The sequence below is a fragment of the Malania oleifera genome, chromosome 2 (genome assembly GCF_029873635.1).
Source record: "Malania oleifera isolate guangnan ecotype guangnan chromosome 2, ASM2987363v1, whole genome shotgun sequence".
NCBI lineage: Eukaryota > Viridiplantae > Streptophyta > Magnoliopsida > Santalales > Ximeniaceae > Malania > Malania oleifera.
The window spans coordinates 129,056,728-129,074,284 of NC_080418.1; the positions used below are offsets into that span (position 1 = coordinate 129,056,728).

The following is a 17,557-nucleotide window of genomic DNA, read 5'->3' on the forward strand; positions in this document are numbered from 1 at the left end:
TTTTATTCGCTTTATATATACTCTTATGAACAATTAACCTGTCAATTGGTCGCTGTCAGTTTGGAATATGTACTTATTTTTAATTTATTGCTACTGGATGACAGCTGAATTCTTGCTTACTTTGGATGCATTAATTTTTCTATTATTCCTATTCTTCTAATTTTTGATGTGTTAAAACAGATTGTTAGTATTTAGTTTCACTTGTATGAAGCGAGCAAGTTGCTTTTTTGTATATCTTCTATGGTTTCATTGATCTTCTGGTTTTTTTTGTTGCCTATGCTAAATTTAAATTTTCATTGTGAATGATGATATGTTGATAATAACTAATGGCTAGTATCTGCAAATATGGTCATTGGATTCAGTTATGAAAGGCACACACATAGGGACATGGACAGTCTTGTAAAAGGTAGGCCTTGATGCAGCGAGTCATGATGATGAATAATTTGTAGTTCTTGCATATATTGTTCTTGTGTGTGCATGTATGGGATAACCATTGAATGTTAGTGTACTTTTTATGGTTCATAAGGGTGTTTGTCATAACTTTATTTATTTTTTTATGTACTTTTTGTGTTGGGCAGTGTATACACTCAAGAGTTCATGTACTGTAGAAGTATACTAAGCTAAACATGTTAAGTTAATTATTATGGATACTTAGTTTCAAAATTAGTTGATGTTACTCTACTATTGTGACAGTTCAAGGATTAATTGTTGAACTTATTAGCATGTAATGAATTAATCCTAAGTGGTTTACATATATTTAGAAGAAATTAATTTCATATTTTATACTGTTGGAACTTGACCCAGTGGTAAGGATGTTGAACCCAAACATCTCTCCAAGTTTGGAGGTAAGACTGCATACCACAATACCGTGGGAGCCTTGTCTACTCGGGGTTACATTTATGGGAAACTTTATTAATGTCAGGTTGTATTTTGTTTTCTTTGATGCATGGATTTCTGGTCCTAGGCTTTGTATATTCTCTCTTCCTCCTTTTTTTTTTTTTTGTTTTGTTTTTTCATTCGTTTGCTTGCTAGACTAGAATATATGAAAACAAATTCATTGGGAGTGCAAATCATGGGATCTAGCAATAAAGGTGTCAAAATAAAGGAAAGCGAAAGACATAGACTGCAGGATTACACACATCTCTGACCTTACTTCTCTCAGTCTGGAACCATTGGTTCAAGTGCATCACCAGTCTACCCTAACTCATGCTCCCAAGGGTTTTAGAGGTAACCATGGTCTGAAATATGAGAACACCATCACCTTTATACAAATCCTTCTGGTGACTGGGGGCCCTTGGCCCCTTGTATCTTACAGATGCCAAACTGCCCAGCCAGGGATGCGAATTTGTTTTTTCATGCACTGTACGAAACATCCCAGGACAGATTGACCAATAACAAGCCGCATCTAAGGTATCCACAACAAAACTAATGTGATAAATTGTTTTATGTTACTGAAGTGTCTACAGATAGTCCAGAAGAAGAGAAGACAGTTGTATGATTCTGGCGTTGGTTCCTCCATCAATCTTGGTCCCCATGGGGACAGTTGTAGGAGTCTTGGAATGCCTGAATTTTCATCCATGATACTAGATTTTGTGGGTGCACATGATGCACCTGCAACAAGATGCATTGCATTGCACATGCCTAAATTTTTTTATTTTATTTTTTATTTATTGGGGTTGGATTCCCTGTCCCCATTCGTTTGTTACTTCCTTTTCTCATTCTAAAACACTTTCTTTTCTTTTCTTTTTTTAAATAAAAAAGGTCTTTTAACTTTTAATATTCAACCTCTTATCACACTCCGGTCTATTATTATTATTATTATTGAACACACCTGCTATAATCTGAGGGCAGGCATTGGGTCAACAGTAAGGTTGCTCCTTTGTGACAGTTTAATCATGGGTTCAAGTCCAAGGAAACAGCCTCTCTAGATTAAGCAGGAGGTAATGCTGTGTATACTGTGACAACCCTGCCCCTACCCTCGCAAAGCGGGTGCCTTATGGCCTAGGGACGTCCTTTTTTTTTACTGCTTCTATAAGTTGTGTTTTAAATTACGCTGCTGCGGAATGTTCCCTCAGCCTCCTAATAGGTTTCTTGAGGTAGGAATCGTGATCTTTAAGTGCCTTCCAGCATGATTGGAAAGCTTTGTTGTACTTTCTCTTTATTTTTGCAATTTTTTTATGAGTAAGGAGGGTGTATCTTCCTCTTCTTGTACTGTTCTCTCTCTCTCATATAATTTTTTGTTTATATGAAAAAAGTAACTGGTGTGTTGCACACATGAAAGATAATCGATGGATAAAAAACTGTAATGATTTCTGCTACCTTTTTTTCTTCAGCTTTCTGATGCTTTTTTTTTTGGTAGAGTTTTACTTAGAAACCAAAAAACAAAAAAGAATGGTGAACAAGATTTCGTTCCAATTCCATTTTGTGTCAAAAAGGTATTTCTAAAAGTTAATGAAAGATTTTGCGATTAGGTTACTGTTAGCTACCTTGTGCAGCACTCATGTAGTCACCGGACTCTTGAAACTGGGTACTTGGGTATTTTATGAAAACAAACCTAAAATGGTGAAAACATCCTCAAAAGTAGGATGGTGAGTTTTTCTTTCTATAGCAGTGTAGGTGCTTGCTGTTTGATCACTTTTGCATTTGACTGATCACTGCAGGACCTAAAAGCTTAGGGTCTATTTGGTATCATTTCTATTTCTTGTTTTCTGCTTTTGTTTCTCTACGGTGAAGACACAGTTCATGAAAACATGTTTGTTTGAGTAGACAAATTTCTGTTTTTGTTGTTAGCTTTCAATTGTTTGTGGAAAAATTGAAAATCGGATTTTATGGTTCTCAATTGTTTTGGAAACTTGTTGCTAGGATATTTTAATATCCAGAATTCACTTTTTTAGACTAAATCATTCATTTTATACATATTTTTTAAATTAATATAAAAATAAAATTATCATATGAATTTAAACTATAATTAAATATCCATAAATTTTATAAAAAAAATAATAATAAGAGCCATTTACAAAATATTTTTATTATTTTCAGATGTCGTCTTACAATAAAATTGTTATTGTAAACTGAATTTTGAAATATAATAATTAAGTAAAATGATTATAATAAATTTACTTTTATTATGTCATTTTTTTAATTTATATTATGTTCTAATTTTATTATTTTAACCAATGTTTTAAAAGGTGAAGACGTAAGGCGAGGTGCTCTAACCTTTAAGAGGCGAGGCGTAAGCTTTAAGGCATTGAGGTGTATGCCTTTTGAGATTTTTTTTTAAAGATAAAAATATGTGAATAAATTACATATTTTAAAAACAAATAAAAAATTAAGAAAATCACAAATAAAATGTAAACAAAAAAAATCAAATATAATTTGCAAACTACTTGTTGACCATTCAAAAAATTGCTAACTTAAATTCATTACGTAAATCATGACAAAAGATAGCTGTGACATTACAAAGTTCAAATTATTTTTCAAGATCTAAGATACAACTAAATTGTTTTGGAAAGGTTGAGGGTTAAGAGTTTTAGAAATCAACTCATATTATGACATTCCTTTTATATAAACACGGAGTTAATAGTTTCTAGCCAAATCTTACTTTTGAGAATCACACACCCAAAATGCATCAGCCTTAAGTAAAAAGGCGGAAAAGGCGTGCCTTTGTGCAAATGCATTAGCCTCAGTGTATAATGTGTTAGCCTTTTTGGGGTTTGGTATTTTAGATTTAAGCCTTAAGGCGTTTTAGGCATGCCTTGCCTTGAGGCGATCCTCAAGGCAAGCCTCAATTAAGCCTTTTAAAACATTGCTTCCATCAATCCTTTTCGTTGTTTGGGGATCTTGCTAACACCATAAGAAGGAAAGAAGGTCACTAAACATTTATAAGATCTAGTTAATTGACTAAATGATAACATGTTAAAGGGAATTTGAGGCACATAAAACATGTACAAAAGAGGCATAGAAGGAAACAAAAGAATATTGCCACAACGAGAAACCGATGTAATTGAACCATAGAAAAAGTAATCTTGAGTGTAAAGTAGTGGGTTTCAAGGATTGAAATAAATTAGGGCTACCTGTCATATGGGAGGAGACACCATAATCAATAACCCAGGTGAAGAGGATGAAGAGCCAAGAAGCTGGCTGTACATATATGGGCTACAGTAGCATTAAATGTAGAAGACTAAGTTCGGAGTTTTTGAATCACATAGACAAGATTGTTATATCCCTTTTTGAGGACATGGCAAATGATGTGCTTAACTCCCCAGTGTAGTGGCTAGGTGCACTTGAAGCACTCTCAACCAGAGACTTATTGGCCTAGGACAATTTCCCATGGAGATCCAACAACAATAGTATGGTTTTTCTTGCCACAATGTATGCAAATGTGAGAATTGCCGCTACGAACTCCTAGTCCTTATGCATTACCTTTGCCACAATCACTTTCCAAACTCCATCCTCGTCCTCCAACACTTCCCTTATGTCATGGCCAAGTATTTCACACCTTGTGAAGGGCTGTGCAGCAGTAGTTAAAGCACTATTGTTTAACAAGTTAGCCAAAGATTACCACAATTTACTAATAGTAGAACACATTCACAACAGTTGAATAAAATGTAAGCGGAAGCAATAAACGTTCATGAAAGCAAATTGCAAGCAAGTGGTAAACATTGAAGCAACATAATTCATTAACAAATACCTCTGTAAGTGACGTGTGTTTAGCGAGGGAGGCAAGTGGGTTAAACACATTTAACAATGCTCGTGAGTTTTACAAGGCTGATGAACGTTCACCCTCCCTAGACCTTTATATGCTATTTTAGCTTTGACACTAGGAAGCATCAAAATGTCTGAGGGGTCATACTCCTTTTTTACACTAAGCCTTGCACCTACGCGGAGCATAAAATTATACTAGTATTCACATGATGATAACCCATCCCATGCACATCTGGCAAGCAGCAACAGGCAAGAATAATGTCCTAAACAAGCTTGGCTAGTGACATTCTCCCCCACTTATGTGGTCAAAGTCCGTGTAGACTTTGATGCTAGGTACTCTTCAACTTTGTCCCCAAACGGTTGCATGTCTTCCTCTAAAATTCAGCAGATTTCTTCGTCTCCAAAGTCCTCCCTCACTAAGAACTCATGCTGCTTCTTCCTTGATAATATGAACTCTCTATTTGCAAGGATCACTTTAACTTCTCTTTTTTCAGGTTGTGTTGTCTTCATTGGCGCTCCGGTCAACTAACTTTTGCTTGGATCTTTAGTGTCGGCGTTGAATGGCTTGAGGCAGCTGACTCGAAACACAAGATGCACTTCATCCAAGCCGGAGGATCAACCTTGTGAAAGGCCTTCTTGACTTTGGTCAAGATGGGGACTAGTCCTTCATATTGGCGAAGTTGTCTCCTATCTCGACCCCGTAATGTTTGATCTATTTAGGATGGAGCTTAACAAGCACCAAGTCACCCATGTTGAAGTGCTATGGCCTTCTCCCCTAATCTGCCCACTTCTTTATTCACTTGGAATCTTTCTCTAGTTAGTCTTGTGCAATCTCTGCATTTTGCCTCCATTCTTTGGTGAAAATGTATGCTCTTGGACTCTTTCCTTTGTTTGGCTCATCCACTGTGTGAGGTAATAGCAGTTGCTAGTCTGTAACAAGCTTGAAAGGACTCTTGTTGGTTGTTGAGCTCTTTTGGGTGTTGAAACAAAATTGAGCCACAGCAAGTAGTTGCCAATTGGCAGCAACAAAATGGCACAAATACTCTTCTAATAGCCCGTTGAATCTCTTCATCTGTCCATCTGTCTACGGGTGTTAACCATAGTTTTTTATTTGTTATTTGATTCAAGGACAAAAATGAGCATTTGTTTAATGAAGTTTTTAATTTGTTTTAGTTCTAGAAATGTTAACCAAACAGGTTGCTAGTTTCCGGTTTTTAGTTTCTATTTTTATTTTTTTGTTTTTTTTTTTGGTTCGACCTTGGACTGCCCAGTTAATACTTCTCTTTATGGCCCAGATCTCTGTTGCCAAACAAGCTAGTTGTTATGCTGTGAGCCAAAAAGTTTCAAGCTTCTGACATTCCCCGATATTTGCAGATTGGTTGCATGTGGAGGATAAACAAGCAATGGATTATGCTCATTAAGCAAATAATGACATCCAGTTAATATAATTTGAAAAATAGAAGACAAATGTGGGCAAGGAATTGAAAATGCAAAAAGAAACTATGTTCACTAGGAAGTGGAGTGACTAGCCTTAATATCCTAATCCCCATCTTTCCATAGGATTTTGGCTATTCTTCACCAATTGAATACGACTTTCTGGTCGTAATGGATTTAATGGTGTGGTGAGTCAAAGGTGGGGAGGTGAGTATGGAGCTTTGTAGACTCAGAAACTTGTATGATTCTTGGTTAATAATCTTGCACATCACAACTGCTACTGTCTCTTGTCCATCAAACAAATGTTAAGCAGAATGTTGTAAGTTTTATTTTTTTTTTCCCCTGTATAGTGTTAATTATGTAAACCAAGGAACATAATTTTAATGTTAAGGTTTCATTACAGTCGAGAAGATCCTAAAAATGGTTCCAGAGTTATTTTTGTGGTCAAAGATTAGAGACACCCAAGCAAGCACATATAATTAAAGAATTTCAATAACATATAATGTTCCGATTATAATTATACAGGTCTATCCAATTTCTATTGACATGCTCACTTTCCTCTATTAAAAAAAAAGATCCTGCATGATGAAATATGAAACCTCCAATAGCTGTAGGTTTTGGCTCTAGTTATTACAAACAAGATAATAAAGGTCATGTGATAATCTTATGTAGGAATAAATCAGTATGAGACTATCAGATGCAGTTACAGTTCTTTGAACTAACCATATATTAATCTACTATAAAATGCGAATTTTGTGTTCATGCATATGTCTACGTCTTGTATATTTTGTAGTCATGCTTATAAGCGTGAGATTTGGCCCAATTGTCTGGGTGCTGCATCTAGACCAAGGAGTCGCAGATTCAAAGCACAGAAACAGCCTATCCAAAATGTGGAGGCAAGACTGCATATATTATGCCCTCCCAAACGCCCAATGTGGTTTTGGAGCATGGCATGGTGGGTGTTCTTTCAATGTTTTATGTATCTGTTGCATGGATGCTATGCGCCACTGGTTCAATATTTTTCAACAACTTAACAAAATTCAATGCAGAAATGTGCTGCATGGCAACACTAGTCATGAATATTATCCTACTTCTAACTGTTGCTGGGTGCCAGCAGGAAGGAAAACACTTGCAGACAGACAGTGAAGCTATTTTCATGTAGAATATAGGTCATTTTATGAATGATAATTCTGTGACGGTAAACCAATCTCAGATCCACTTCAAAATCAAAAGAGAGAACAAACATAAAAAACTTGGAATTTTTTTTGGCAGGGTTATTGTACAAAACAAGCAGCAGAAGTCGACAGCCTCCAAGCAGTCTCTCCATCAGACCAAATTATGAAATGTCCTGGTAGTAATTGTGCACAAGTTATCCATTCAAAAGTTGAAATCATTGGTAATAAGCATGTTCATTTATCTGCAGCAATGGAGTGCCAAGAACAGGAGGACCAACTTGGTATGCCTAAAAAAATCTGGGCCTGTGTGGCTCTCTCGCACTGCAGTTATTTTTTTTTGATGAAAAAGCCAGAGATGTTATTAGAAGGGAAAAGAATGAGCAAACCAAAGCAAAAAAATCCTCCTAAGATGAAATAAAAAAGAGGTCAAGTTAATTGTTGTCAATCTGAAATAATTGAAGATTCAAAGATGAAAATACGGAATTTAGTAAAAATAGCATATTTTCTTCTAACACTACCCCTCAAGTTGATGGTGTATAAATATCACCTAACCCTACCTTGTTACAACCATTAGACAAGGTGGGCTTAAATAAAGGCTTTGTGAAAATATTGCCGGATTGATGAGTTTATAAATGGAGTCTTCACAATCTTCTTAAACATAGCATCCCTTACAAAATGATAGTCAACTTCAATGTGAATTTTCGATTGCTGGTGATATAAATGATAGCTTGATTATCACAAAACATATCTATTGGCTTCGTTACCAAGAATTCCATCTCTAACATAAGAGATTTCAGCCACAAGCTGATTCACTGTATGAGCCATAGCTCAGTATTCTGCTTCAGGACTAAATCTTGCTACAGCAGTTTGTTTCTTGCTATGCCAAATAATAAGATAACTCCCACAATTGTACAGAATACAATATCTAGTAGGCTTTTGATCCTCAACAAAGCCAGCCCAATCTACGTAGAAGTAATTCATGCTCTCACAGTTTTTATTACATTTATATATCAATAGATAACTCCCACAGTTGTACAGAATACAATATCCAGTAGACTTTTGATCCTCAACAAAGCCAGCCCAATATATGTAGAAGTAATCCATGATCTCACAGTTTTTATTACGTTTATATATCAAAAAGCCTTTAAGATACTTGAAAAACCCAAACAACCAATTACATTTATATATAAAAAATCTTTAAGATACTGCGAAATCCTACAAGCAACATCCCAATGTGGTTGTTTGGGATTTTCAATAAACTAACTCATCACCCCCACTGTAAAAGATATGTGATATCTAGTGACAGACTGATAGTCATGTAGATCAATTTGCCAACCAACTGCTTATATTGAGTTTGTCTTCAAAATCCGGTCTGACATCCCTACACAACTTCATGTTAGGAGAGTATCAAATGGTTTATCTCCTAATAAACCAGCTTCAATAAGTAAGTAAGTTTTTTGCTGAGATTGATTCAACCCTTTTGTACACCATATAATTTCAATATCAAGAAAGTAACACAAAGTACCCAATTCCTTGATTTGAAATTTAGCCTGAAGCTATTGCTTAACACCTGCAATCTCTGTTCTAGTCAAAGTAATGATCATGTCATCAACGTACTAGAAGAACCAAACCCTCTCCTTTATGCAGACAAAGACCAAATGATTAGTGCAGCACAGGATAAAGCCAAATGTTGAAACCACCATACTAAACTTGTCAAACCAGGCTCGAGAATATTGCTTAAAACCATAATGGCCTTATGCAACCTATTTACCATCCTCCCTCTAAGCAACATACCTAAGAGGTTGCTCTATGTATATCTTTTCCTCCAAATCTTCATGCAAGAAGATGTTTTTCACATCCAAGTTTAAGGCCCAATCAAAATTAACTGTCAATGAGATCAACACATGAAAAGAATTTAGTCAAGCAACAAGAGAGAAAGTCTTAATACAATTAATAAAAAATCTTTTGGTGTACCTCGTGGCAACCAAACCCTTAGCCATTCAATAGAGCCAAAAGATATTTGATGGTGTAGACCTAACAACACCTAACCATATCCTTACCATAAGAGTTTCATGTCCCTCGAGTGGTCAAGGCATCCATTTCTACATCCATTGCATACTTAGAAACCCTCTCAACATGTGAGGAATAGAAACATAGGAAATAGACAAGATAAATGAACACATAGGACTAGGAAGGTGAAGAACTAAAACATAATGATTAATAAGATATGCAACTTAAGGACTATTGATTGCACATTTGAGTACCTTTTTGGTGAGCAATGGGCAAATCCAAGTCATCCAAAACCAATAGTTGAAACATTGATGGGCAGAAGATGTGGTTGCATGATGGTAGTGATGTCTCATGTCTGTGTTTGCGTTCATCATTTATAAACCCTAAATTGTTTCTTTTGGTCTATAATTGCTGGATTTGGAAGAGTAGAAGATTTATGGAAAGGGATAATGGTAGGAATAGGAGGATACAGTACATGAGCAGGGATCATAAATCGTTGATGGACTCGAATAGATTCATCCAAGAAGGATACTACACTAGAGAAATACAACATCCCTTATAAAAAATGACATCTGCACTAACATATTTTTGGGAAGTGCGGGGATCATAATTCTATATGTTTTTGAGTTCTTAAGTATCCACGAAAAACACATTAAGATAAGAGCACAAGGAGATAACTTATCCTAAACCAGTATGTGGAACATGAGTAAAACATGTACACCAAAAGACATGAGGCACTACAGAGAACATTAATGTTTTTGAGTACACCATGGAGAAGGGATTTATCCTCCTAGAAGGTTGTAAGAAGAGCATTAGTCCAAAATAATTTAGGAACACACATATGAAGGATATAGACCATGCTATGTCAAGTAAATGTCTATTTTTTTTAATTTTTTTTTTCAATTACTCCATTAGGGGTATGCATACATGATGTTTGATGAATAATTTCCTTGGACAAGAAAAAAACCGAGGCTCATTTTGGACAAATTCAATTGCATTATAAAGATCGAAAAATTTGGATACAATGCCAAATTGATTGTTTATTTAATTGAGTATATGCATTAAAAATTCAAACGTGACTTTTAGCAAATATATCCTGAATATTCTGGATTATACGTCAAAAATAATCCACAAAGGACACAAAATATTGATGATTACTAAGAGAAATTCTTCACTATACATAGGCCCCAAGTATTTGAACAAATAAAGAGAAAGCAATGATTTACTATGTGACTTGATTCTAGATGGGAAAGATGTCCTAGCATGCTTTTGCAAGGGACACGAAGAACACTCAAAACAAGAAATATAACTGAAAATAGGAAAAACTTGTTGTAATTTTTGAAGAGATGGATGATGCAATTGAGTGTCATTGCTCATGAAAAGCACCATGAGCAGAAATTGAGGATGTGGTATGACAAGAGTTGGATCTGCTTCCATCACCATTGAAATAATACAAGCTGTACTTCTCAAGCCCTCCATGGGGTGGTAACTCGAAGAGATGTCAAGAAGTGAACTAAGGATTTTGAAAAGTTTGTCCAGAAGTTGCTAGTAAAGCTTGAGTCCCAGTCACTAATAATATCTTGGGGAACACCTCAATACTTCACCATATGTTTAAAAATCAATGTGCTATCTCCTCTATTGAATAGTACTTTGGTGTGGGTATGAAAAAATTACCAAACTTAGAAAACCTGTCTATGACCACAAATATGAACCCTGTACCTCCCACTCTAGGTAGACTGGGTGATGAAGTCCAATGGGACGCTCTCCCACAGTCTGGTTGGTACTAGTAAGGGCTCCAGTAACTCTGTAGTCTTCTTCTGCTCCGCCTTGTCTTGTTGGAAAGTGAGATAAGTTCAAGTATACTCGATCACAACATCGCACATTTGTGACCAGTAATACCCTTGATTCAGCAATGCCAAAGTGCAATGCCTTTCTGGATGGCTTGTCCACACGGTGTCATGACATTTTCTTAGCAATGTCTTCCTCAGTTCTCCAACTCGAGGCACAAAGAGCCAGTTACCATGTGTCCTTAGCAATCTATCTTCCAAATAGAACTGGTGCGCTTTGCCCTCTTCTGTCAACTTTATGAGGTTTTGGGCAATTGGATCTTTGGTAGTGGTTCTCCTTAATGCGTTCACACATTGTCGTGGAAGTGCGTTACCATTTGTAAGGCCATAAGTTCGGCCTTCCTACTTAGTGCATGTGAAACTTGGTTCATCCCCCTTGCTTGGTGCTTAATAATAAATCAAATTTTTCCAAAAATTCTTGTCAGTGGGTTTGCTTGGGTGATAATTTTGGTTGTGTAAAGAAGTGGCGACAATTGAATTATCTACTTTTACCACAAACTTCAACCCAAGCAGGTAATGTCATTACACGGTTCAGCTTCACTAAGCTTACGACTCTTTTACGCAATGAGATGCCCATCTTGTAACAGGACTCCACCAAGGGCATAGTTTGACGCATCTATCTGTACCTTAAAGGTTTCATAATGTTTGGAAGAAGTACTGAATCTCTCATCATGGCATCCTTCAAGTAGTCAAAGGCTCCTTGGCACTTTTCTATCATGTTCCACCCATTACCCATCTTTAGCAATTTTGTTAAAGGAGCAATTCAACTTGAATACCCCTCTACAAACTTTCTGTAATAGTTGGCAAGTCCAAGAAAGGAATGCAGGTCTATCACTGTCATTGGGACCATCCAATCTTGAATAGCTTTTACCTTTACCATATCCATCTAGATATGACCTTGCCTGGTCACATGACCAAGGAATTTGATGCTCCACTGAGTGGAAGAGCACTTCTCTTTCTTCATATACGGATTGGTCTTCTTTAGCTTGTCGAGCACCTTTCATAGATGCTATTTATGTTCCTCCAAAGTGGAACTATAGACAACAATATCATCTAGGTATATCATGACAAACTTGTTGAGGTGCTCAAGAAATACCTGGTTCATCAAGGTGTAGAATGTTGCTAGCACAATCATTAACCCCGAATGGCATTACCAAGAACTTATATGCCCTATATAGTGTCATATAGGTCGTCTTCAGTACATATTTGTTTGCTATCCTCATTTGATAGTAACCTGACCTTAAAACAAGTTTGGTGAAGTACATTGCATAGCTTAGCTAATCAAACAAATAAAAGATTAGTGGTATAGGGTACTTGTTGTGCATAGTCACCTTGTTGAGCGTGCGGTAGTCCACACACATCTACATGATCCCATCATGTTTCCTTTGAAAGAATGTTAATGCTCTGAATGGTGCTTTGAAAGGATGTGTATAGCCCGCTCTTAACAACTCTTCAAGTTGTTCCCTTAACTCTTGCTAACTCTAGATGCACCATCTATGGCGCCCTTTAGCAAGCAGCTTCACTCCTAGTAACAATTTGTTCTTATGCTCCACACCCTATTGTGTTGTGAGGTAGGTTGTTTGGCATCATAACTTTATGCTCATCTAACACAGCTTGGATGGCAGTAGGCACGTGCTATTGGCCTACATCTTCATCTACCACCAACGTAGCAAGATATGTTTGTTCACCCTCCTCAATCCTTTCTTCAGCTGCTTGGCAAATAGAAACTTCTTATTGTCTCCCTTCTTCGTAACAACTTGCGCCATGCAAAGGTGGTCTCCTATAAAACAAAGGGACCAACAAATAATATTAGTATTGACTTAGTCTCCCTCAAGAATTTCATTCCAAGAATCACTAGGAAATCATCCAAGGGCATAGTTGTGAAATTTGCATGTCCTACCCACTATACAAGCTTCATACTAGCTTGCTTGCTTGCTACTTCTAAAGTAGGTTGAGCTGTGGAGTTAACCGCTTTCATGCATCCTCAATCCTTCTCTAAGGATAAGTTAAACTCTAAAGATAAGTTAAGTCTCTGTGCTTTTAGTTGTGAAACGAAGGTATTGGTAGCCCCAGTATCAACCATAGCATAGGTGCTATTCCCATTGATCCATAGATCCACAAACATCAACCCTCTAGCCTAGATAACTTTCGTCTCTTTTGTCTACCTCTCCAACGCGTTCACTAGTTGCATTGCACCCATGCTCCAGGTTTCCTCCTCATCTTCATCATTTTGTAGAGCCCTCTCCACAATGGAAGCTTGTAAGGCATTGAGTGATGACTTGTGAGGGAACTCGGAAACTCTATGATGGCCTCGAGATAAGAAGCATGTCATCTTACCCTTACCATTGGGTTTGTTGAATAATCGAGATCTTGAAGCTTCCTTTGAAGTTAATGCCTTGGTGTTGACTCCCCCAATTTTAGGCTTGACCTTCTTGAAAGACTTTTCGTTGTTTCCACCTCTACCACTCTCTTTGGATTTTATGGAACTCTCTCCAACGTAGTCAGTCAAGTGTTCTATGATAGCTTGTGTGGTAAGCAAGTCTTGAACTTTTTGTAGGTGAAGTTGCGTCCTTGCCCACGATTTAATCTCTTCAAGAAAATAGAACAACTTATATTTCTCCAACATATCCCGTATGTCCAACATCAAAGCAGAAAATTGTTTCACATACTCCCTGATTGACCCATCGTGCTTAAGGTCGCTTAGTTTACGTTGAACACTGTACTCAACATTCTTAGGAAAGAATTGGGCCTTGAGCTCTCTCTTCAACTCTGCCTAACAATTAACAACACAACATCCATTCTCAATTTGATTGCACTTGGTACCCCACCCTAGCTTAGCGTCACAAACCAAGTACATTGTCATAGTGGTTACTTTCACCTATTTTGTGTTTGTCCTCATTGACGAATGTACCACTCCATATCAAATAAGAAGTTTTATATCTCAGCATCATGGACACCCCTAAACGTTTTGGGTTCTAGCACCCTGATTTCTCCATACTCTGTAGCATTGGAGTTTCCATAGCATAATCACTAGGTTCACCTTTGCAGTCAAATTCACCATCTGTGCCTGCAAAGTTTCTAACTTATGGTGGAGGTCCTTTGATATTTTCACCATGTAACTTTGTTGATGATTTTGTGATTCCTCCAAAGCATCAACATGTTGAGCTAGTTTGACCATTGCCATGGTTGCATTGTTGGTTGTATCAGCATACGCCTCTATTGCATCAATTCTCTTGGTATTGGTTGGCATATTCTCTTACCAATGTTTAACACAATCCCACAACGAAGGTAACTAAATGCACGTAGCAATTAACTAAGCTCTGATATCAATTGTCATGGACCAAGTATTTCACACCTTATGAAAGGCTGTGCGACACTAGCTAAAGCATTTTTGTATAACTAGTTAGACAAATTAATGCAGTTTACTAACATAACACATTCACAGCAGTTGAATGAAATGTAAGTGAAAGCAGTAAGCAATTCATGAAAGAAAATGGCAAGAAAGTAGAAAACATTGAAGCAACAAAATGCAAACACCTTTGTAAGCAATGTGCTAAACATGTTTAACAATGTTAGTAAGTTAGACCGATGAACATTCACCCTCCCCTAAAGAGCTTTATATGCTATTTTAGCTTTGGAACGAGGAAACATCAATATGTCGGAGGAATCATACTTCCTTTTTACACCAAGTCTTACACCTACTCAAAGCATAAAAGTTATACTAGTATTTACATTATGGTAACCCATCCCATGAACACGAGGCAAGTAGTCATAGGCAAGCATAATGCCCTGAACAAGCTTGGCTCGTGACACCCTACCATGGTTGGAGGCAATGCTAACCATGGTTGAGCTATCATAGGAAGAGGCTTGAGAAGAAGATTGAGTGTTATCTTTAGTGATCCATTGGATTCTAGCATATGCTTCATTTGGTATTGGTTCACTGGCAATAATTTGATCACAAGTGGATTGAAGCTTAGGACTACAACAACAACAACAACAACAAAACCAAGCCTTAGTCCCACTAAGTGGGGTCGGCTATATGAATCTTTTTCCGCCAATTTATGAGATCATGGACCGTTTCTTTTGATAGATTCAAGGAGATTAAATCCTTACTCACTATCTCCTCCCAAGTTATTTTAGGTCTACCCCTACCCCTTCTATTGCCTCCCATAGTAACTAAGTCACTCTTCCTCACAGGTGCACTGTGTGGGCTATGTTGCAAGTGTTCATACCATTTGAGTCGTCCCTCCCTTATCTTATCTTCTATAGGAGCTACACCTAACTTACCACGAATATGTTCATTCTTTAATTTATCTTTCAATGTTATACCACTCATCCATCTAAGCATTTTCATCTTGGCAACTTTTACTTTTTGGATATTATGTTTCTTCGTCGCCCAACATTCCGATCCATATAGCATAGCTGGTCTTATAGCTGTCCTATAAAACTTCCCTTTCAATTTTAAGGGTATTCCACGATCACATAGCACACTTGAAGCATTTCTCCATTTTACCCAATCTGCTTTAACTCTATGCATTACATCATCGTCAATTTCTCCTTCAACTTGCATAATAGATCCAAGGTATCAAAATCTACAAGTGCTATTTATTTCTTCATCATCAAGTTTAACTTTGTCTCTGATATTCCTCCTATCATTACTAAAATTATATTTCATATATTCTGTTTTATTTCTACTTATCCTAAAGCCTCTAGATTCCAAAGCTTCTTTCCATAATTCTAACTCAGCCTCTACTCCATCCCTAGTTTTGTTCAACCTAGAAAAAAACTTGGGATCCAAAACTCTATCCTTTGCCTCTTAATCATTTGAATGTCAGAGCTAATTGTTTGATAGTTGTTGAGTTTCTATCGTGTACCGTTTGCTATAGTACTCAGGAATGGGCATACCTTCTTGGTCATATTTGAAGAAATTCCCATAGAGGTCAAAAATACGAGTTTGATTTTTTTATCTTGTGAGAAGCTTTAACAAAGATCATCCTATATGGCCTTGGCTGTTATATGAAACATCATGCTTGCAGCAATTTGTGGCTCCATGCTATTCCACAACCACATAAGAAGTCATTTTCTCTTTCATCCAATCTTCTTAATCTTTGGGAATCTGAAGATGTATGAGAATGCAAGTAAATACTCGGACTTCCCTTTTGCTTTAGTAAACATATGTACTGTATGATGCGACAATAGTTAGTTGGAGGACCAAATGGCTGTGATCTGTATGGTAACAGCATATGCTGAAGCTCTCTCAGTAGAGGCCATCAAAACCATCCCCTATACACTACAATCTGTGCACACCAGTATTGGGAATAAATAGCACAACAACTCGCACATGCACTGAACAGCAATCAGATCTTAAAAGTTCCAGAACTTCAACAGGAAGCTACAACCACAGAACTGAAGTACAGTAGCCTAGGAGGAATCACATACGTAAATAGTCTCTCACCCACCCTGTCAAAGTTGGCTTTGGGCACACAGAGCAGAGAAGTCCACACTTTGACCACACAGAACAGTGGAGACCACAAGGAAGCACTGCAGACACTTACAAAGCAGTGCAGGCACTCCATGACCAACCTGGCAGTAGCTAGAAAGCATAGGCAGGCATGAAAACAACGAATACAGCATCATAACAGTATCAGCAGTTGACCGGAAGTCAAAGGAATCATCAGAACAGCAACAGTAGTCCACAAGAAATAGTAGGGTGCAGTATTTACATGAGCAAACTTCCATGTGCCACACAACACACAGGAGGGGTTCACGGCTGAGAGGAGAAGGATAAGAAATCCTAAAACACTCCCAAACCAGAAAAAAAAATCTCTACTTTAAGGGTTGACAAGGGAGAGAAAAGGAGAGGAAGAGAAGGGCTGTAAAACTACATCAGATTACTCAGGTTCAGAGAAACTACTCTGATGTCATGTTGTAAATCTGAAATAAATTGAACATTCAAAGAAGATAATACAGCACTTAGGGTTAGAGATGAAGAGAAGAAGGGAAGAGGAAGAGAAAACTCAGTCAGCAATTTTCCTGGAGCCTTACATACAGCTCCAGGTCTGCCCTCTTATACGTTAATAGAATAAAAAGGACTTGACAAAAATGCCCCACTCAACCTAATTACTAAAATAACATATTTTCTTCCAACATTAATAAGGTTTTCCAATCACATTGGAGATCTGCAAAACAATTTCCTTTAGAACACCCAAAGGCAAAAGCATAAAAGAGAAGCCAAATATTGTATCCTTTCCCAACGCAAAGATGCTCAATCCCTTTCTAGTGAAAATACATGCATTTCTCTTGCAACTAAATCCACCGCAAAACAGTGGAAACCGTGCATCCCCACAAATGATCAGCATCCATGCTGCTCTCAAAACCTCTAAAAGA

General features: G+C 37.2%; 1 protein-coding gene across 4 annotated transcripts in view; it reads left to right on the forward strand.

Annotated features, from left to right (window-relative positions):
• Positions 1-17,557, forward strand: part of LOC131149273 (two-component response regulator-like APRR3) — a 49,011-nt gene that overhangs the window by 12,788 nt on the left and 18,666 nt on the right. For 3 of the 4 annotated variants that reach the window (XM_058099580.1, XM_058099582.1, XM_058099583.1), the window contains one exon: positions 7,411-7,594. In XM_058099580.1, coding sequence (XP_057955563.1) covers positions 7,411-7,594 — 184 coding nt within the window. The remainder of the gene's footprint in view (positions 1-7,410; positions 7,595-17,557) is intronic. The other variant, XM_058099581.1, reaches the window with a different exon arrangement.